The sequence below is a fragment of the Trichomonas vaginalis genome, chromosome IV (genome assembly GCF_026262505.1).
Source record: "Trichomonas vaginalis G3 chromosome IV, whole genome shotgun sequence".
NCBI lineage: Eukaryota > Parabasalia > Trichomonadida > Trichomonadidae > Trichomonas > Trichomonas vaginalis.
In genome coordinates this window covers 18,609,067-18,630,337 of record NC_067206.1, presented here as the reverse complement: position 1 = coordinate 18,630,337, position 21,271 = coordinate 18,609,067, and the positions used below count along the sequence as shown (strand labels likewise).

Sequence of the window (21,271 nt, the reverse complement as noted above, 5' to 3'; positions counted from 1 at the left end):
GAAGTGCAAAAGTTCACTTCGTGTCATAATGCAAAAAAATAATGCTGAAAACACACAAAATTCATGAGTTTTGTGTGTTTTAGACCATGTTAGAAATGAGGTTAGAAAACGTGTTAGATCTAACATTCTAACATAAACATTATTTTTTATTTTTTCTATCTTAAGGAAATTCATGAGAATTCATGAGTTTTTGACGAAGTGCAAAAGTTCACTTCGTGTCATAATGCAAAAAAATAATGCTGAAAACACACAAAATTCATGAGTTTTTGACGAAGTGCAAAAGTTCACTTCGTGTCATAATGCAAAAAAATAATGCTGAAAACACACAAAATTCATGAGTTTTGTGTGTTTTAGACCATGTTAGAAATGAGGTTAGAAAACGTGTTAGATCTAACATTCTAACATAAACATTATTTTTTGTTCATTTATGTTAAAATAAATGGTACCATTAATAATACATGACTGTTCTCGTTCATGTCTGATTTACATCTAATGAAAAAGTTTAGAAGAATTTTCTTATTCTTTCTGGCATATTTTTGTCTTTCCAGTACTCCCGCTCTAATGGACCCAGATGTGTTGGCTTCGACTCTCTCAAGTTCTTAGATGGTATAACATCTTCAACACCTCCTTCATATCTTACTTTATAAGTGTCATCGTTTATGTTGTAGTCAAGTATTTCAATAACCACTCCTCGCTTTGCTTCGTCAATGGTTTCAGCAAGTTTGCCATTACTACTTTCAACTAATTTATGTCGAGGGTAAAATGCTATGGAGTCGTCAGCAGCTTTTATAAGATATCCATTACCTTGCGTAGAGTCTACGATATAATAATTTCGACTTAACCTTAAACGTTTCTTTGTCAACGGTTTGTCGTCAAGAACTACACGAACTTTTGTACCAGGAATGAGGGTAAATTGTGTTGAATTTCTGATATTTTGTGTTTGACTTCGTTTCTTTTGTATATACTTTTCTTCTTGTTGTTGTGTCATTGAATTTGGTGTATGGCCTGTTGTAGAATGCGTTGAGGAATTATATACTTCGAGAAAATGTTTCATTGTTTCTTCGGTAAAGTCTCGCTCTTGGTTTAAATCTCTGAGCGTCCTTATGAAGCGGTTTATGATGCCGAGTATGTTATGGTTATGGTCTTCAGTAGTGTAGTGAGTTATGTTATGTTTAATGAGAAAATCTGTGATTTCATTGCTGAGGTATGCACTGTCTTGGTCTGATGTTAAAGTACTTGGGCTATGTTCTGCTACAAACTTTTGTAAAACTCTTAACACTTCACGAGTTCCTTTATTTTTCATTGGATATGCATATGCTTTACGAGTGTTAACATTAATGAAGATGAGGAATGGTTTATGTCCTCCTTTTCTGCTTTGAATGAGAGTGTCAAATTGGTATGCGTCAGGAGCGTTGGAGTAAATTGGTAAAAAGTAGTCGTAAGGGTTTATTTTTGTTTGATGTACAACATTTTTGTCAAAGAACCTTTTCACTTCAGCTCTGTTAGTAAATCCCCAACTCTTTGCAGCTTCATTGAATTTCTTAAATGACCTCCATGGATGTTGTTCGAATACTTCTTTCAAGCTCATTTATGTAAAGTTAAAGATTTTATTCAAGACGGTAAGCCCGCAAAGCAGGCTCAAGCGCGTTCATTGAACGCGTACCAATGCAAATGCAAATACAGTCACAAATGGTGGCATGTAATCTGCACCCGAGCCTGTTGGATTTGTTGTGAAAGTATGGACATGATTTCCTCCTGGTTCAGTTGGTCGAAAAGTCTTTTTTGCTGCATTGTTATAAGATGGAGATAAAACGTCATTGCCAGCTTCATACTCTGAGTTGTATAATGGATGGTCTCTTAATGAGTGGCTATGGTCGCCAGAAAAGTTTGTAGTTCCTGTATGAGTGTGCGGTGGAAGGTTTGCTTCTTTAATTTTCTTCGAACCTCCTGTTTGCTTTGAAGAGTTAGCACAGTATAAGAATTTGTCTACAATCTGCTTCCACGTACCAAAACCTAAAACTGTTTCTGGATTTGTTGAGTTCATTGACGTATAAATAGAGCCTATAGGATATAATGTTTGAAGTATTTCTGTCTTTAATGTTTGAAGCTCTGTTTTGTCTGCTTTCTTGTCATATAAATCTTGAGCAGTGAATTTAATATTATATTCATCCTTCATGACATAAACATCTTTACATCTAATGTTTCTCATCGTCGTTATGTCGTCATCCGATGTTAAACCTTGTGGAAAGTTAGGAGGTTTACAATATAATGCATCCCCACCAGTTTCTTCAACCGTTCCTTCAATACTTTCTATACCAACAGTTGTGAAGAAATCATGTGTATGGTTCTTGTCTGCTTTCTTATCTAACATTGCTGGTAGTTCATGTGTTTCAAAGTTTCTGACATGACCTTCAATGTTCATACATTTACTATTTAAGGAGTTTAGTGTATCTTTTACACTTGTACTTGGATTCTCTAAAGGTGCACTTGAACCAAGGGTATAGTTCAATATTATGTCGTCTGCTCTAACAGTAGTGAAGGATTTATGTGTATGGTTCTTGTCAGCTTTACTATTTAATGTAGCTTGAAGTTCATTTATATCGGAGATGTTGTGTTTATGAGATTTCAAAACTTTGTTCATTGCTTCGAGTTCAACTTTGTCAGCTTTACTTTTAATAGCATCTTCAAACGTTATTTTTGACTTAACTCTTAACATAAATCTTGGTTCAACTAATACACCGTTAACATTGAAAGTAGAGGCATAAATTTCACCGGTATAACCAAATGCTTCTGGTGCTTTAGCTACATCATACTGTACAGTACAGCTTATGTCATAACCTTTAGCACGAATGTATTTATATCTTCTTTCATTAACATTTTTTGTCTTCGCTTCATCACTTCGTGTTAAATATCCATGGTAGTCCGTTATAATCTGTTCATCTGAAGTTATATAATGAACATGGTTTTTATCTGCTTTACTATTTAATGTAGCTTGAAGTTCATTTATATCGGAGATATTGTGTTTATGTTCTTTATCTGCTTTTTCGGCTAATTTCTCTTCTATCTCATTTATTTCAAGTTCATGCCTACAACCACCTCCCGAAGAAGTATTTTTCTTCAGCTCTTGAAGAACGTCCACTTCGCCATCTTTGGTGTCAATAATGAGACTTTGAGTTAAATCCTTTCCTGTCTTAATGGATGTTTGTAAAACTTCTTCTTCACCGTGTTCGGGATCATGGTCGTCATCATATCTTGTGAAATCAGAGATGTTGTCATACATTAAGCATATCTGTCTCAAAAGTTCTGCTATTTGAAACTGGAACGAAAGATATACAGAACTTTCATCATCTCCTAAAGTCAAGTCTGCTTTCTTAAGTATTTCTTGAATGTATGCAATGAGAACAGAGTACCTTGGAAAATATTCGAACAATATTTCATTAGCTGTTGGTTTTGGTGGTTCTTCTGGAGTTTCTGCATCTCTTGACTTCAATGCTCTTGCTCTCAAAGACCTAAATGTTAGAGCACCGGGTTTTACAAAGGACTTTATAAATGCTTTAATAGTTCCTGGTAAGTTATTGTTAGCATTAAGTAAGTTCCTTATGCTTCCATCATGTACGTCCATAGCACTATGTAAAAAATCTATACTTTTCTTGTAGTCAGCAATAGACTGACTGTGATTTTTTAAAGATTTGTCAATACCTTTAAGCCAATCTTCATGCATGTCTGATACTGAGCCAAGAATATCATTTGCTTCCTTTAGTGTATTTTGTGCTTCTCGTAAAGTATCCAATCCCGTACGTGCATTGTTTGCTATACGTCTTACAGTATCTATTTGACTCCTTGTTTCTTGCATCCAACCAGATAAAGTTTTAATAGTATCCGAACCATTTGAAATGAAGTTCAAAGCATTTTTAACGTCATCTAAAGCTTCTTCACCAAGTACTGCCCATATCTTTCCGATTTGGTATTGAAGAACTCCATATGAAGCAGCTGTTAAACCAGTATTTATAAGGTCCCATATCCATGATTTAGCAGTTTTTCCATCCTTTCCATCCTTTCCATCCAAACCGTTCTCGCCTTGAGGTCCTTGTATTCCTTGTATTCCTTGTATTCCTTGTGGTCCTTGTGGTCCGGTGTCACCCTTCTCTCCTTTCAGTTCATCTTTATGTTCGTTATAATATTCTAATGTCATAAGGTGTACATCATTACTGCTACCAGCAACGCCGAGAATTTGTTTCTCATTCATGACTAAATTCTTTAGGCATTTAATGTTGTCGTCAAATCGAAAGCTCTTTAACAATTCAATGAGAACATTCAGTACTTTCACTAATGAGGCATCTACTGTAGAATTTATATATTGCACCGTTCCATCATTTATGATAGGAACTTGCTTGTTGTAATGAATGGGTCATAAGTGTTAAAAGTATCGAAATCAATGACTTTTTTAGTTTTTCCATCGTCAATGACTAAATCATTGCCTTCAATGGTTAAAGTTGAGTTTTCGTTTACTAGTTCATGTGCTCTTCTTGCTTCATTTGTTTCATACGCATATGCAGCAATAGTCATATTTTAATGAGAATAAAATGTTGTTCTATTTGCAAAGTACAGACCCAAACGAATATGGAACAGTAAAGCTTCAAACAAACTTAGGTCTTCAGAATGAAGCACTTGCTTTCAGAGTTGTTGACTTCAATACTATCGCAACTTTTGTCATAACAGATGAAACAGATTTCATGGAGTTTGAAATAGATGACAAAAGAAGTTTTATAACATTTCCTAACAGAGCAGAGTATAGAATAGATAAAATTGCTGGAGTCATAGATACTCTCATAAATGAAGAAACTATTGACAACATAGATGTCGAACTCTCTTCTGAGGGAACATTGAAGTTCAGTAGCAAGAAAGAGTTCAAGATAACACGAATGAGTCATAGAGTTCAACTTCTTTTAGGAGCATACCATATGACATTTCCTTTGAAAAGTGTTGACAAAACGATTGAGATGAAATCTGTTCCATACGTATGTTATGGTAATTGTTTGTACATTGAGTCTAAAATAGCTAATGTCACAGGTATTTCAGGAGTTAATAGTAAAGGTTCAGTAGAATATAAATCCTTCTGTTATGCAGTCAATTCAATGTTCATTCCAAACGTTCCTGTCATAGCAACTCATTTAGGTAAATGGGTTCGCATTAGTCCTCATAATTTGAAAGACATGCAATTCAGACTTGTTGACTTTCAAGGAGAGCCTGTAGAACTGAAGGCACCAGTGCAAATGACTGTTGAAGTTGACTTTTAGAAAATATTAAATGCAACAGCTTACAAGAGAACTCAGAGCTAAAAATATAAAGTATGAATGTTATGTATTAGGTCATGAACTTTGGTTGTTGCTGTTTGATGAAACAAAATGAGTTAGTTATGTCAGTCAAGAGAACAGAAAAATATTGTGTTAGTGAAAACTGCACCAAGTCAATAAGATTAGGTTTGCATTATGAAGATGAGTTCGATACTGTTGAAGAAGTTTTGGATAGATATTACAAATTGCTTTAATTTACTAAAACATATTTCAAGCAAAGTTTATATTCTGTTGAAAGTTTTGTATATTCATTCGAATATTTATACTTAAACTCAACTCCTGTAGTTCCTGGTGTTTCAATGATGCGGATGTTACCTATTTTCATGAATAGTGGAGTTTGACCACAGCATTCGATTTCAGGGTCGAGATAGTCAATGACACATTGTTTCCCTGTTATTCGTGAGATAACATTTTCAAGGTCCTCCTTTGTTAGAATTATTTGGTTCTTGCTTATAAGATTTGTCAAAAGCTTCTTATCGTCTTTGAGTAAAATTGTTTGGTATAACTGAAGAAGGTAATGGTCTACGTTATCTGAAGGATTTGTTTGAACATTTGTGTAAGGGTTGTCGTTGGCTTCTCTTGAAAGAATTTGGTCCAGTGGTGGATACTCTAACTTAACATCTGATGTAGCGTTAGCGTTTGAAGCTGAGTTTAAATTCACGGCGTCATGCGCCAAGACCGAAGGTCCCGACTTAAGTTCTGGTTCTTTTTCTTTCAAACACTCTGAACTATAGTTCTTTATGACAATATTGTTTGTCGTTCGTGAGTCAACATTTGATTTGGTTCAATTGGAACATTAACGGCACCAGCTAAGATGGATTTGCTTCTCATTTCATATAGAATAAAACCTTTTATATGTATGAAATGAACAATATACTCGACAAGGGTTTGAATGTAAAGCTAACGAATGAAAATATTGTTGAATTCACTGAGACAGGTGCTGTGTATAAAGATGTAGAACTACTGAACAAAAGAGCTAAGGGAAGAAGCAGGAACATGAACAAAGGGTGGAAGCCTATAAAAATTTATGTCAATGATGGCTCAGGAGGTTCAAACATAAAGTATGCAGAAGTTATAGAGTTTATGCTCTCAAAGGTGAAAAGCCTTCATTTAAGAACAGCTATTCTAACGCATATCCTCAAAAGCTAACGGATGGGGAAGTGGATGATATGAATGACAGCAAAAATATTAACAGAAATGGCGACAGAGATGCATGGAATTTATAATGAAGGTTAACTTTAATTTGTCGTTCCCATGGATATTTTTGACTTTAATGGTATTAGTCATGATATGAATCTCAAGGTATGAACGAGGAGAGATGAGAGACTTATATGCTTCCCAAATTTCTTCAAAAGGTAATGTTATACCTGACTGTTTCAAATGAGTTCAATATCATGCGTGAGAAACCTTGAAAGATAACGAAGTCAGTTATGAGACGTTTTATGTTTAAAGCTAAAACCTCCATGTTTGCATAAGTTTGCTACAGTTAAGTGGTAATGTCTGACTTTAGTAATGATGTTCGCTAATGGTGAGTCAGGCTTTGACACTAAACCTTTACCAGCGAAGTCGTCGCAAACTAATAAAGTGTTTGAAGGATACTTTTTGAAGGGGTATTTTGAAAGTTTTGATAGAATGTAGTTTGTCAGTCGTTTCATATCGTAAACTCCTGAGTACTGACGTAAGTGGTGTTTGTCAATAATTCTTTTCATCTCCTCAGAAGTCTTTTGCATTCCTGACTGTATGAACTCAACGATGGCATAATATTTTCTCTTACGTCGAATGTAACGTTGAAGAAATTCAATGAGTTCACTGTCTGGAACTTTAACGACAGATGCTTGAACTTTTGACATAAATGTTTTCGCTGTTGAGTCCATAGAGTCTGAAGTTGCTGATATAATGATTTGGTCATAGTAAGAGTCGTTTCCTAAACGCTCTGTTATGAGTATATGACGAATGAGGTTAAATGTCTTTCCTGACCCCATCTTTCCACAATAGAAATAAACACCATTTGAACAGAACTCATAGTCCTTACTGAAAGGAAACCAAGGAAGAGAGTTATAAAGCAATGAATTCAACAAGGTTAGAAATGAGGTTAGAAAACGTGTTAGATCTAACATTCTAACATAAACATTATTTTTGCGCTATGTTTTCATACGTGTGGGAGTGGTGATATCATTTATTTTTAAGTTTACTGAAAATTTTTATTTGGATGTAAATGACAGAACAAAAGCAACTCATACAAATCGAAAAATATAACAAACATACATTTAAACATTTATTCTTCCTTCCTGAGTATAACATGTTCTTTACACTTCATCCTAGACCAGTAGATTATACATTGACTGTGTATAAAGATTGTCATGGTAGTTTTATAAAAACTTATGATGATGAAGGTAAGTTAACAAGACTATGCATTTCAAAACTTGAGAAACTTTATGACTTCAAGTATGACTACAATAGAGTTAACATTGACGATGAAGATATAGAAGAAAATTTATGAGAACGTTTATTTTTTTCATTAGTGAGTTCGTTAGTGGGGTGAAGTGGTTGGCGGCTTTGTAAATATTTAAGGTTAAGCTAGTGTTGTCGTTTGTGTTGTAAAATATATGTTAACGGTTTTGTAAAGTGTCAAATTCACATATCATGGGTAAGTAGGTGCGCAGTGCCTCAGTACCCAACTAACCCATACTAACTGTGTCGTCGCATTTCACCAAAAATTTTTCGGCGCCATAGGAAGAATTGGAGGGTGTGAGATACTATTACATGCTATAGTACTCACCCCCAATTCTTAGCCAAAATGGCTAAAAATTGGGTGCAATGTAAAAAATTGCACCCAATTTTTAGCCATTTTGGCTGAGAACTATGGTCTGCGAGGTACATAGATAGAATCAGTACCTCGCAGACTATAGTTCTCTATATGGCGCCGAAAATTTTTGGTGAAATGTCGTCGCATTTCACCAAAAATTTTTCGGCGCCATAGGAAGAATTGGAGGGTGTGAGATACTATTACATGCTATAGTACTCACACCCTCCAACTCCCAATCAAAATCGCATAAAATTTGCTACTTATCTTCAGATTACCTCCCATTATAAAATATATCATTGCTATCTCATCGTACTATACTTCCACTCTATTGTATTTAAAAATATAAAATTTTTTGATAATATATTTTTATATCTTGAATTTTCAAACAATATATTCACAGATAATATAATGGGAAATCTATCTCAACCTAGCCTTAAGGATGGGCACTCATAGGCTCCTGACAGCATAAAAATGTTATTATCTCACAATATAAAAGGAATCATAGGAATCTACAACTATATCTATATTGTTGGAAGACTTCTTAATGTATCATGCATATAAGTATTCATGTGATTTTATCCCAAGCATATGGGGATTCTAAATTTTTGTCCCTATCGTTATCCCAATTGATTTTTTTTGGAATTTAAATTTTTTTCTGCATGTAAACTTAAATTTTAATTTTTACCACTAAAATGCAATATTTCAACAAATTAATGAGTAATAATATTTTAATTTATAATAATTATTATAAATCTCCTCAATTTAATGTAATTATTGTATTAATTTTTGTTGAAAATATAAAATCTTCAAGTAAATGATGTGAATTTAATATTTTTAGAATGTTGTTTAATTGTACTATATTATGCATGTAAAATTTTGTTACAATACATTTTATATGGGATCCCCATTGCCCAATTGAGAGAAAATTGAGAGGTGGGATTGGGCTAGCCCAATTCAAAATATCCCAGGTGGAAATAAAAAAATTAACAATTCAACATAAAAAAGCATCTTAAATAATAATGATAAAAAAAATTTTGTATGAATTTCAATCAAATTTGTTTTTATTCAACTTAAGAAATCACTTCATTAATGAAAGAAGTCGGGTTCACAACATATCCCGATCTTGAAACGAAACAACATGTTTACATGCGATATAAACATGAAGGTAGTCCCAAGTGGTATGTAAAATGCAATGAACTTGTGACACGATCTGATGGCGTAGTTTGCCGGTGTTCAATGCAAGAACAAAGGGAGGATCATTATAAAAACTGGCTTAAGACTCATGTTCACACATGTCAGGCCGGAGAAGCATTATCGCAGCAAACATTACTTGACTACTACAATAAAGGTAAACAGTCAAATGATCCAATGTTGGATTTATCGAATGTATACGATGAAATGACCATTTTTACCGGTAAGTTCAACCTTGCCTTAGACACATTTGCATCCCCAGAATTCACGCATGTTGCAAAGATTTTCATTATGTTCACAATATATCAAATGATGAACAAATACAAACAACTTCAGTCAGCTAATATCAATCCGGAAAAACTTGCTGACAAATTATATAAGCCTATTACACGTGATGAGATCCGAAATAGAATGATTGCTATTGCTAACAGCATACACCTTGCTAAAGTTCTCGAATTCGCCAAAAAAGCATACACTTGTGTCGCCATCGATGAAGGCAAGACACATGATTACCACAATCTTGATTTTGTCTTAACAAATCCGTTGGAGCAAATGAAGCCATACCCAGTAGAGGCGATAGATATGAAGGATGGCCAGACAAGTCAGGATTATAAATCCGCAATAACAGCAGGATTTAACAGAATTGACATTAGGAAAGTCAAGATAGGTAGTGTGGTAGTTGACGGAGGACCAGCACAGTTAAAATGCTTCAAAGATACTTGGAATGATTCATTCTATCATGACAGAGATCCAAAATACTACAAGATATTGCTTATTCCCTGTTTGTGTCACAGAATCCACAACAGCTATCAATATATTGCTGGCAAGAACAACCAGTTACAAAGTTTAGTAAAGGATGTGCACAGAATTGCAGAACTTTGTCGCATTCATGCTGACGATATAGGTGCACAATGTCCACAGCATGTATCCACCAGATGGATATATGACTATAATATATGTGTCTTTATTCTTAAGTACGAAAACAAAATCAAGCAATATATAAATGTAGATCACGATAAAATCGTACAATTGAAAGATTGTTTAGCTGTTCTTAAAAAGCTAATCTTAGTATTCGAATCGGATAAGGCATTGTTGGCAAATTGTTACATTTGGCTTCGTAAAGCCATATCAGCTCTCAATCTTTTGACATCCAATTTGCATAATGCATTCGGATCCATCTTGGCATCTTCATTGGATAGCTATACCTTGGACTCTGACTTTGGTGGGCTATGGTGTTTGGCATTCTCTCTCACGCCGAGAGGAAGGTTCTACTTCCATAGAAAGTTTGTTAAAAACGAAGAAGTAGAAGATTTGGCCGATCCCTTGAGTTCCTTTCAAAGTGAGCATATTCCTGATAAAGATCCGGCAGAAGATTTACAGGACATTTACATGGATTCTATTTTTGAGGAAGGTAACACAAACGCTGTAATTGATGTAACAGATGAAGGCACATTTCGTAGAATTGTCGAATCTGATGATCAACTTAGGCTTACATTGCAAGATGTACGCGAGGATAATCATCAGACTGCCGAAAATGATCTAACAGCAGCTAAAGATTACCTCAAGCGCATTTTGGTTCAATTCCGATTGAACGAAAGACAAAAAACGCTTGTACTCTCGTTATATAATACGTTCATCAATAAGGAATCAGACATCTTTGAGAACGATCTGATGGACGAGGCACAAAATTATGCTTGGGAAGAGATCTCGCATAGAATTGGAGAAAAATCCATCCTTGCGGAAATAGCATTACGCTTGTTATGTTCATCTCCTTCGGAGGCAACATGTGAACGTAATATCAAAGCACAAAGGTTAATTTTGAACGTTAGGCGGTTAAGATCCAAGAAAAACTTGTTAAATAGCCGTCATATCTTAATGGCAACTAAATGAAATAAACATTTTGTTATTATTTATTTTTCAATATTAAATAGCCATTTTCTTCACAAATATTTCAATGTGTTTTTACAACAATTTAACATTCAATAATTTATAATGAATCGTTCTCTTTCATTAAACATTAATTAAAACCTCCGGTCATGAATATTTTTTTTGTTATTATTATTTTGAATTTAAAATCTAATAATATATAAGAGTAATATTTATTATTTTATATTTTAATTCGTTATGATAATCTTTATATTTACAATTTATAAAGCACCGATCCACAGATAATATAGTTCAGTGGTAAGAGTCATAGTATAAGCCTTAAGTTCCCCAGTTCGACCCAGGGCCTTTTCGTTTTTTTCTTTTTAGATTTTTTTTCTGAAGTTTATTTTTAAGGTTCTCGCTGGCGACCCCCCGTTCACCAAAAAAAATTTTCGATTTTTGCTGGCGACCCCCCTTCGCTCGATATTTTTTTTTGTGAACGGGTGGGGGTCGCCAGCAAAAAAAAGATGTCAAAATTTATCCCAAAAATTTTAAAAAAATCGAAGAAAGTGCATCCCAGGGATTATAAAATTTAAGTTTTCACATCTCTACATATAAGTTATATCAATAACTCCATTATGTTATATGATTGTGATCATATTTTCGTTTCATGTTCAAAAACATTAAAATCATACTAACTATATGAGTATTATATTTAGGAAGCTGATATATAGATATGATAAAATGCTAGGTTTTGTGATTAAGAATATATACTTATCTTTTAGAAAATAATACTTTTATAAAAAATTATATCTTATATAATCTAAAAATTTTGGACAATTAAAAAACATTAATTAAAAATAGAAGGTGAAAGTGTTTATTCAAAGAAGGTGCAAGATTATGATGTTTTGAGGGTGAAATAAATTTAATAATTATTTATGTGATTTAAGAGTAATACGATCATCGGTAGCTTGAAGACCTCTCTTTATAGCTCTTAATGCCGCAAACTTTTTTGAACTTGCTTTGAATTTTTGAATGCTTTGATTAAATCTTTTGTTGTATCATACATTCTGAAATATCTGTTCATCATTTCTGGCATTGTTGGTAAATTTAACCTGTATCTTATTGCTACAATCGTTTCAAACATACTTTCATTGAAATGCAATATTGTGACTGCCATCCTAATTGGCCAAGAAGCATGCCAATTAATATTTTTATTAGCAAGCATTGCTTTGATATGGTTTATCGATTCAACTACTTGAGTTGAATGAATCTTTTTTACCATATCAAAGATTTTTACGGTATCTTCGAGGAATTTTTAAGTGTTTTTATAGCAGTTTTATTTTTTGCATATTTCCATGGTTTAATCATCTTGCATTTTTCAGGATCTGGACAAAATTTATGATTTCCGGCATAATGTTTAGCGGAATTCAACCATAAAAACTTCTTTGTTTTAATTGACATATGTGTGTCATTGAGAAGTTGCCTAAGCCAACGCAATAAATTCTTTGAAATGCTAGATAAGATTCTGAATTCTGGCAGTTTGAGCTTTTTCTGTATATTGTTAAGAAAATGTCCAGGATCTCTGTATTCTCTGATACCTTTGAACGTATTTTTGATTGTAGAAACAATTTTGACATCGCCATCATGCACAAAAAAATTTACACGTTTTTCATTATTCCAACGCTTCAGCATTCTTTTTAAGCCTTCAAATTCCATTTCATTTGATTTTCCGTTGAAATTACCTTTGAAATTTTTAAAAGATTTAGATATCACTTCCCAATCTACAATTTTTTTGAGTTTCTCTTCTACAAATTGTACATAGCAAAACATTGCATTTCTTCTCTGACTCCAAGAACCGTCAAACAAAAGTCCCGAACATTTTCTCATTCGAGATTTCCAATAATTAACAGATTCTCTGGCAACTTCTATGATAACACGACCAACCTTTTCTTGGACTCGATGAAATGTAGCTTCTGACGGAACTTTGATGTTATTCAGCATGAATTGAAATTCTGATTGGCAAAATGTAGCGCCGCTCAATAATACAGATAGCACAAATTCAACAGTGTTGACGACATATGGCTCTACCCTATTTTTCGCGCTTTGAACTAAGTTCTTTATACGCTTTGCAACTGCTTTTGTTCGCCGCGGCATGAAAAATGAAGAATAACTTGACGGTTTCTTGAACAAATGGTCGCACATTCAAATATTGTGATGTACGATCAGGATAAAAGAATGTTGTTGCCGTGAATTTAGAAAATAGCAAAATTTCAATTTACGCAATCGAGATATAACTTGATCGTTTGAGCGATAACCATGGCACCCATAGTATTAATGAAAGTACTCATACTTACAATTATTTTCTCCCATAGGAATATTGTTCAATATACTTCACCTATAGAGGAAATCTCGAAATAAAATCGAATTTTTTCAAAAATTACAAAAATCAATTTTTTACAAAGATGTTCGAAAAATAACATTATATACGCATCAAATCAAAGAATTATATGGAGCATTATAATTCTATATATGATTGTCCATCTTGCTGTTATGCTATTTTTTTAAACAATAATTTCATTGTTGAAATTAAATTTGCAATTTCAGTAAAAATTGCGACCCATCATTTTGAATATAATTGAATTAATACATTTATTGTAAGAATATTATATACCAAATATTAGACTTCCACATGAATCCTGGTATGATATTATAAGTATTGCAAAATTAGAAAAAATATGCTCATGATATACTAAAATTCATGTTTCAAGGTTAACTTATAAATAAAATAAGTTCGAGAAATGCATCACTAAATATTTGAGCTTGTGCACTATAATGCTATATAATAGTCTTCACTGTTTTTAATATATTGACTTTGCTAGACTTGATTTTTTTCATCACCCTAATGAGTGCCCATCCTTAAAGTACCAAACTCCTGCTTGCATTCTCACTCACAAATATTAAACATCCATCTCCAAAAAACTAAATTCTTCACAATTTTTTTAAAATTGAGAACATAAAAAACGTATGCATTCAATAATTTAAGATACTAACAAATATTAAAAACTTCAAAATATCAGATATTAACGTTTTTCAATTAAAAAAAATATCATTTTGCTTTTCAATTTGAACATAAATCTTAAATATTTTTAATTAATATCTGATTTACAGCATTATTATCCATTTATAAATCTGACAAATAAATGACAAAACCATCAGAAATAGTATCACTTTTTGTCAAAAGTGAAGTCACGCTATTTTTCATGCACAACAAGTTGAAGTAATTCTTCGTATTTTTCATTTGCTTCTTCAATTTGATCAGCGTTGAGTTCGAAAACTAATTGTTTCATAATGTTGTAAAAATTTTCAAAAGTTTCCCTGTTTTTAAATTTGTCCCTTTTCTTAAAATTGCTCTTAAAATGTTTCGTACCGAAATGGCTAACAAAAAAGTGACAGAAAACCTTAAATTGCGCGGCAATTTTAATTAAAAAATAAACATGAATTTTTGTGATTGATATTATGCATTTTATTTATATTATATAAGATTTAAATTTAGGGGAAAAATTGAAAAAAAAATAAGATTGGAAGTCTTTAGGTAAGAAGGAAAGGGCAAGAGATATATAGTGTACCTATATACCTCTTGCCCTTTCATTCTAAGTAGAAATGGGAGAAATTTTGTCCGCATCATAAGTTATGCGGACAAAGTTTCTCCCATTTCTAATGGGAATTGCAGGCTATGAGGCACTGATATATAATCAGTACCTCATAGCCTACAATTCCCCTTATTAGACTTCCAAACTTTGAGTTAATGTCTTGACATTAACTCAAAGTTTGGAAAACTTCTCGTAAGAATCAATCGTCAAAAACCTCGATTGCAGTTATATTCATTGTGTTAAATTTGATTTATTTTGAAATTTTTATAAATTAAATTTTATATAACATAAAGCGTTATGAATTAGTATTTCCATATGAATTTTATCTCGAAAATAGTAATTCTGTCCAGTTATATTTCGGTTAATTTTGGAAATTTCTAGGAATACTTTAAGATAGTATGATTATTTGTTTTCTTTTGACCTGAAAATCCCATAGTATCATTTTTTTGGCTCCAGTAATTTAAACTCTTGTTCGCGCGAATCTTTGTAGTTTGCATCAAATTTTGAATTTAAAAACAAGAAAAATAGTGAAATAAAGTAAAGAAAATCGAGATTTTTATTCGTAAATAATTGGCTTTTGATTACGTATGGCTCTAAAATGAAGATTTTGTTTTGGAATTTTATCATTATTCTTTTGTCGTGAAATTTTCTATGCTTTCTTTGAGGCTGATGACCTGGCCATCAACCTCCCAATATGCTTCTTGATTTTGATCGAGGTACCAATGTAAATCTTTTTCGTGATCTTCAAAATCTGTTGGAGTAAAGTGTACGCCTGTGATTGGATTAATCGGCAGGCTCGCGTGAGGCATATTATTGTAAAAATGTATTACTTTTGGAATATCTTCATTACATCTGCAATTTTTTCTGCATTGGGCCACCACTTTTCTATCTTTCCATTAGTCTGTGGATTTCCAGGCTTAATGAAAATTTGTGTAATTGAGTGTTTTTTGCAAAGTTTCGAGAATTCTCCGAAATTCTCTTTCCCGTTATCCGTCCAAATCGCGTAAGGATAACCGGGAATCGTTTGTAAAGCTCTTTCAAGTATTATAGCTGTATTATGAACCGTTTTTTCTTTCATGAGCTGATAATCAATATTTTTTCGAGAACGATCGTCGATTATGGCATATAAATATTGGCCTATCGTTCCACACCAGTAATGAATATCGGCGTGCCATATTTCATGGCACTTTGTTGCAACGTAATTTCGAGGTTTGTATTTTTGTTCTGTAATTTCTTGATTTTCAGGAGGTTCCTTGATGAGGGCCTCATAAATTTTCCTTCCCATTCTGTAAGACGGAGGTGGAAATGGTTTTTCGATGTAATTAGCTGAAATTAAAGATTCTTCGACAGAATTTGTTTTTAAAACTGGACCATATGATTTCGGGACTTCAGTAACTAAAGAAATTCTATCAGTTTCTTTAAGCCAGTTACCAGAAGTAAAAAGGTTTGCATTTTGGAAGTTTTCTTTGATTTGCTGAAATTCTTGAGGGTGACTCTCAATTTTTGTAAGGTCAGTTTGAATTTTCTGTATTATTTTGTTGATTCCAGTATTCGGCATTTGATCTTTGAAATTACAAAATGCTTGAGCAGCATCCAAATCGATTTCTTCTGGTTTTCTTCCTTTTGGAGGATGATAAGGAATTGGCGCACGTAATTTTACTGCTTTTCGAAATGTGTTTTCAGAAATTTTTGAATATATAACTCTGCCTTCATGATTTATTTTAGCTTTCGCGCAAATATCAGTTAACTTAACTCCATTATTTGATTTTGTGATGGCTTCACAAAGCCAATCAATATCAATCTCTTCTGGAGAATGTCTTCTCATCTAGAATATTTTCAATACTTTACATACAAACATTTTTATTTCTAAAAAACTTTTTAATTTTTTCTAGGATATATGAATGAAAATAGTTAGAACAAGATTTTGAAGCTCAAAACATTAAAAATTATTAAAGATTTGTATAATATGATTAAAAATGGGAAATAATATGAGGCAATATAAAGGAATATGAATATTAAATAAATATATCTAAATAGAAAGAATCAGAAAAATCAAATTATTGGCGCCAAAAAATATCACCTTTTTGGTGAGCCATTTCGGTATGAGATAAAATTGCTCTTAAAACATGTACCCCGCACCATAAAATGTGACATGCCGGAATTCCATTTTCAACTGCTTCTGCTATTTGAGGGGCGCAATCCATACTAATATATTGTGGTTCCAAATGGCACCATTCAAAAAATCTGACAAGACATATTTGGATATTTTCGGATTTGTCTGGTTGTACAAAGAAATAAAGAAATGGAAATCCATGCATTTCTTTGTACTTACCAGTTAAAGCATAAAATGGTAATTTTGATCTGAGTAATTTATATGTGCTGTCAATATGAAAAGTGACAATTTGATGTGCTATTGCTTTTGCTTCAAAAGGTGCGTAATAAAAAATTAAAGTGTCATTTTCGGATATGAATTCCATTAAATCGTCAGGTGAATTATCCTTAATAGATTGAACAAAAATTTCCAGTGATGTGATGTCATCTGATGAAAATCGATGATTTAAAGCTGAAACACGCTGGGAGAAGCGAGCTAAAGCATCTGGCTTTTGTCTGTACATTGGTGGAATTGTTGCTTGATTAATTGGAATATCTAAATCTTTAAAACATTGAAGCTGTGCAATTGCTCTATTTTCGCCGTTTTGAAAATAATGTTTCATATATTTTCTGTAAAAAAAAGATGAGTAAGGATTTTGAACAGAATTAGGCTGTGAATGATTATGCTGATCATTAAATGTTTTGCTTTTGAGTAAGTATTTGCCTTGGTCAAGAATTTAATGTAAACCGTGCTTTGCATCCCGCATGTTTGCAAAAATATTCTATAATTGATCTTTCAGACCGAACACGCATTCCATATGCATAGTTTCCCTGAATCTCTTGTTTAACTCCAAATTTTAACAACTCTGTTAAGTTAAAGACAGTTGAATCCTGTTCCATTATTGAGAAATGAAGTGATATATTGAAAAAATCGAAATTGAAAGATTTTGAATTTTGAATAAATGAGTGGTCTAATTTTGAGATCAAACATGGTCGAAATTTGAGATATGTTTGGCCTTTATTTGAAATATGATTGGTTTTGGTTTGAAATGAAATTTAGTTTTTAATTATTGAAAATATTAAAAGTAAATTTAAAAATTAATAGAGTAATGGTTTAATGAATATGTTATAAATCAAAAATATATTTAATTATTTTATATTATAAATATACTTCAAACTTTTTCTGAGCTTTGCTCAGAAAAATGTTTGAAGTATATTGGAATACCAATCACTTCAAATTCTTTTGGGGATTAATATTTCATTAAAAAATGGGGCCCCAAAAATTTGAATTGATGGGTAGTATTATATCTTCTAATAAACGCTCAAATATATTAGGAGTGTACGCTATTAGAATAGAATTATATACCAATATAATTCATTGTACTAATTAAGCAAAGATTGTAATTGTCTATAGTATAGTATTCTAATAATAACGAGTGATACAAAATTTACCAAAAAGTGACATACGCCCGTAAAAAGTGACACACATGTTGCAGAGACAATATAAGAAAATCGTTTAAAAAACATTTTTAAGAATGAATTCATGGTTGTGCGTGGATAATTTCTTAAGATGAAGACGATGAGAAGAATATAAAAATAAGCGAGAAAGGCTGTGGATGGGAAGGAAATTCTAGGGAATAGGTAGAGGAAAGAAAATTTTACGGTCGAACCCGCTCGCTTCGCTCGCGGCTTTTGATTAGACATATAATTAAAGGTTTGTATCAGATGCATTTTCGACTTAATATTACCCAGTTTTGCTTTACTTTTACCACCCCCATAAAATTTCTGAGATAAACGATTATTATATTTTTTATGGTAGAACAGTATATGCTTCTATAAAGGCACTTAAATATTTGATAAAATACAGTGCTGGTATATTAAAATATAAAGGCTCGAGAGTGAAAATCTTGCAAAAAGCCCCTTTTTTGGACCTTTTTGCTCCTCATTTGATCGAGCATATCCCTAGTTATGCAGACACTATCGACAATTTTAAGGCCAAACTCATTTGTATGCAATTCCAAACAATTTTTGTTGAAAGTGCTCATGATAGGCGCGAAAAAACTCAAAGTTCTCAAAAAAATTCAAATCGCATCTACGCAAAAAAGAACTTTCATCTAAAAATGTTATAACAACAATAAACTTCAAGCATAAATAAACCTCGGCACCAAACCACAACTCTTAATCTTTGAATAACGGCGAAAATATTTGCATTAAATCTCATTTTTTACAAAATCTATGGTTTTTAATTGGATTTGATTTAGACCAATGTTATAGGCATTGTAATTATTACATAATTACGAAACATTGAAATTATCCGACTTAGCTTGAAATTTTTTTATCCATATTTGCTGACTACTTGTAAACATTACTTTTATTCTTCATTAATTTTTATACTTTTTTCTTAGATTCCTTTTTATACCATGCAAAATGGTTTTGTGAACAGTTTACAGATTGAAAAATTTTATAAAATATGCTTTATTTTATGAAAAAAATGCATGTAAATCAATGCATCTAGTTAAAATAATATATATCATTTATTTTTATTTGTAATGCATGAAAAATAGCGTGACTTCACTTTTGACAGTTTACAAATGTAAAGTGTTGCATCCTTAAAAACTTGGAAATATATACATTCATGAATTATCTTGTATATTAATTGAAAATCCATAAAACCCTAACAATATTTTTTCTTAAAAAAACTATAAAAATATAAATAAAATTAATCGTTAAATAAAAATATTTGATATTAGAATTTTATTGGAAAAATAAAAAACTTAATATTTTAAAGAAATACTTAAATACTTGAATGTTTTAACTTTTACATTATCATATAGACTCTCAAATTATTAGCCATTTTGGCTGAGAACTATGGTCTGCGAGGTACATAGATAGAATCAGTACCTCGCAGACTATAGTTCTCTATATGGCGCCGAAAATTTTTGGTGAAATGCGACGACATTTCACCAAAAATTTTTCGGCGCCATAGGAAGAATTGGAGGGTGTGAGATACTATTACATGCTATAGTACTCACACCCTCCAACTCCCAATCAAAATCGCATAAAATTTGCTACTTATCTTCAGATTACCTCCCATTATAAAATATATCATTGCTATCTCATCGTACTATACTTCCACCCTATTGTATTTAAAAATATAAAATTTTTTGATAATATTTTTTATATCTTGAATTTTCAAACAATATATTCACAGATAATATAATGGGAAATCTATCTCAACCTAGCCTTAAAGTACCAAACTCCTGCTTGCATTCTCACTCACAAATATTAAACATCCATCTCCAAAAAACTAAATTCTTCACAATTTTTTTAAAATTGAGAACATAAAAAACGTATGCATTCAATAATTTAAGATACTAACAAATATTAAAAACTTCAAAATATCAGATATTAACGTTTTTCAATTAAAAAAAAATATCATTTTGCTTTTCAATTTGAACATAAATCTTAAATATTTTTAATTAATATCTGATTTACAGCATTATTATCCATTTATAAATCTGACAAATAAATGACAAAACCATCAGAAATAGTATCACTTTTTGTCAAAAGTGAAGTCACGCTATTTTTCATGCACAACATTATTTATTTTTATTTGTCTAAAAATTCTGAGAAAAACGATTATCTTTTTTTAATGGAACAGTGAAATCAATTTATCAGCTTTCTCATTGTGAATTTTACAAATACAAACAAGTCATTATTACCAATACAACCTAGCAATGCAAGATATTAAATGATAACTAAAATTTAAAGAATTTTTATCTCATTAAATACAAAATTTGGATATTTCAAGGGCAAAAGAATCTTTCTTTTCAGGAAAATGTAACTTCATTGTACATGCAGTTATTACACTAATATAGAAACCGTATTATTCTTTATTGAGCAAATTTTTGATCATGCAGAACTTACTAATGCATACCAGATTGTTTTAGTATAAAGAATCCAAACTAGATACACAAATAAGTTTCTTTTATTATTGCAACGTCCAAATACCAGTTTGTTTTCTTGAAATCAAATCAAAAATTTGGTATTTAAACATCATTTAACATAAATCATAGTACAAAATTGATGTAGATCCATTTTATAAGCAAATAACCTTGTTTACACCGTATTATAACTCACTTTTGTTTTTCATATTATGAGATTTTTTATGCATAGCCAATCATTGAAGATATAAAATGCTTAATAGTAGGCTATTAATTATTTTATATGTTGCTTTGCTAATTTGATTTTTTTAAAAAATGATCAAATCTCGAAATCAAAAAATCGTTAAACAAAGCATAATTATTTGT

General features: G+C 31.8%; 4 protein-coding genes and 2 pseudogenes across 6 annotated transcripts, besides 6 other annotated features; 1 reads left to right on the top strand and 5 right to left on the bottom strand.

Annotated features, from left to right (window-relative positions):
* Positions 1-8,048: part of a mobile genetic element that runs on past the window's edge.
* TVAGG3_0123040 (integrase core domain containing protein family) lies at positions 503-1,588 on the bottom strand (the record flags this gene model as incomplete). The annotated part of the gene is made up of 1 exon (XM_051223630.1): positions 503-1,588. One exon carries the CDS (start codon positions 1,586-1,588, stop codon positions 503-505), a length of 1,086 nt encoding a protein of 361 aa, XP_051108616.1.
* TVAGG3_0123030 (keratin-associated protein family) lies at positions 1,965-3,280 on the bottom strand (the record flags this gene model as incomplete). Its single annotated transcript, XM_051223629.1, has 1 exon — positions 1,965-3,280. A coding segment is annotated over one exon (1,316 nt), but the record flags the coding sequence as incomplete, so codon positions are not given.
* TVAGG3_0123020 lies at positions 3,314-4,566 on the bottom strand (annotated as a pseudogene). The gene has a single exon. A coding segment is annotated over exon 1 (1,253 nt).
* TVAGG3_0123010 lies at positions 5,545-6,185 on the bottom strand (annotated as a pseudogene). The gene has a single exon. A coding segment is annotated over exon 1 (641 nt).
* Positions 7,398-8,048: a terminal%2Cinverted (terminal inverted repeat of Maverick-1C transposon ID:TVAGG3_0123000).
* Positions 8,049-8,722: 674 nt separating this feature from the next.
* Positions 8,723-11,828: a mobile genetic element.
* Positions 9,250-11,241, top strand: TVAGG3_0122990 (ribonuclease H-like family; the record flags this gene model as incomplete). Its single annotated transcript, XM_051223628.1, has 1 exon — positions 9,250-11,241. One exon carries the CDS (start codon positions 9,250-9,252, stop codon positions 11,239-11,241), a length of 1,992 nt encoding a protein of 663 aa, XP_051108614.1.
* Positions 11,829-14,136: a mobile genetic element.
* Positions 12,514-13,374, bottom strand: TVAGG3_0122970 (zebrafish ch211-108c17.2-related family; the record flags this gene model as incomplete). The annotated part of the gene is made up of 1 exon (XM_051223627.1): positions 12,514-13,374. One exon carries the CDS (start codon positions 13,372-13,374, stop codon positions 12,514-12,516), a length of 861 nt encoding a protein of 286 aa, XP_051108613.1.
* A 680-nt stretch (positions 14,137-14,816) lies between the features above and the next one.
* Positions 14,817-15,023: a mobile genetic element.
* Positions 15,024-16,981: 1,958 nt separating this feature from the next.
* Positions 16,982-17,909: a mobile genetic element.
* Between the last annotated feature and the right edge of the window lie 3,362 nt (positions 17,910-21,271).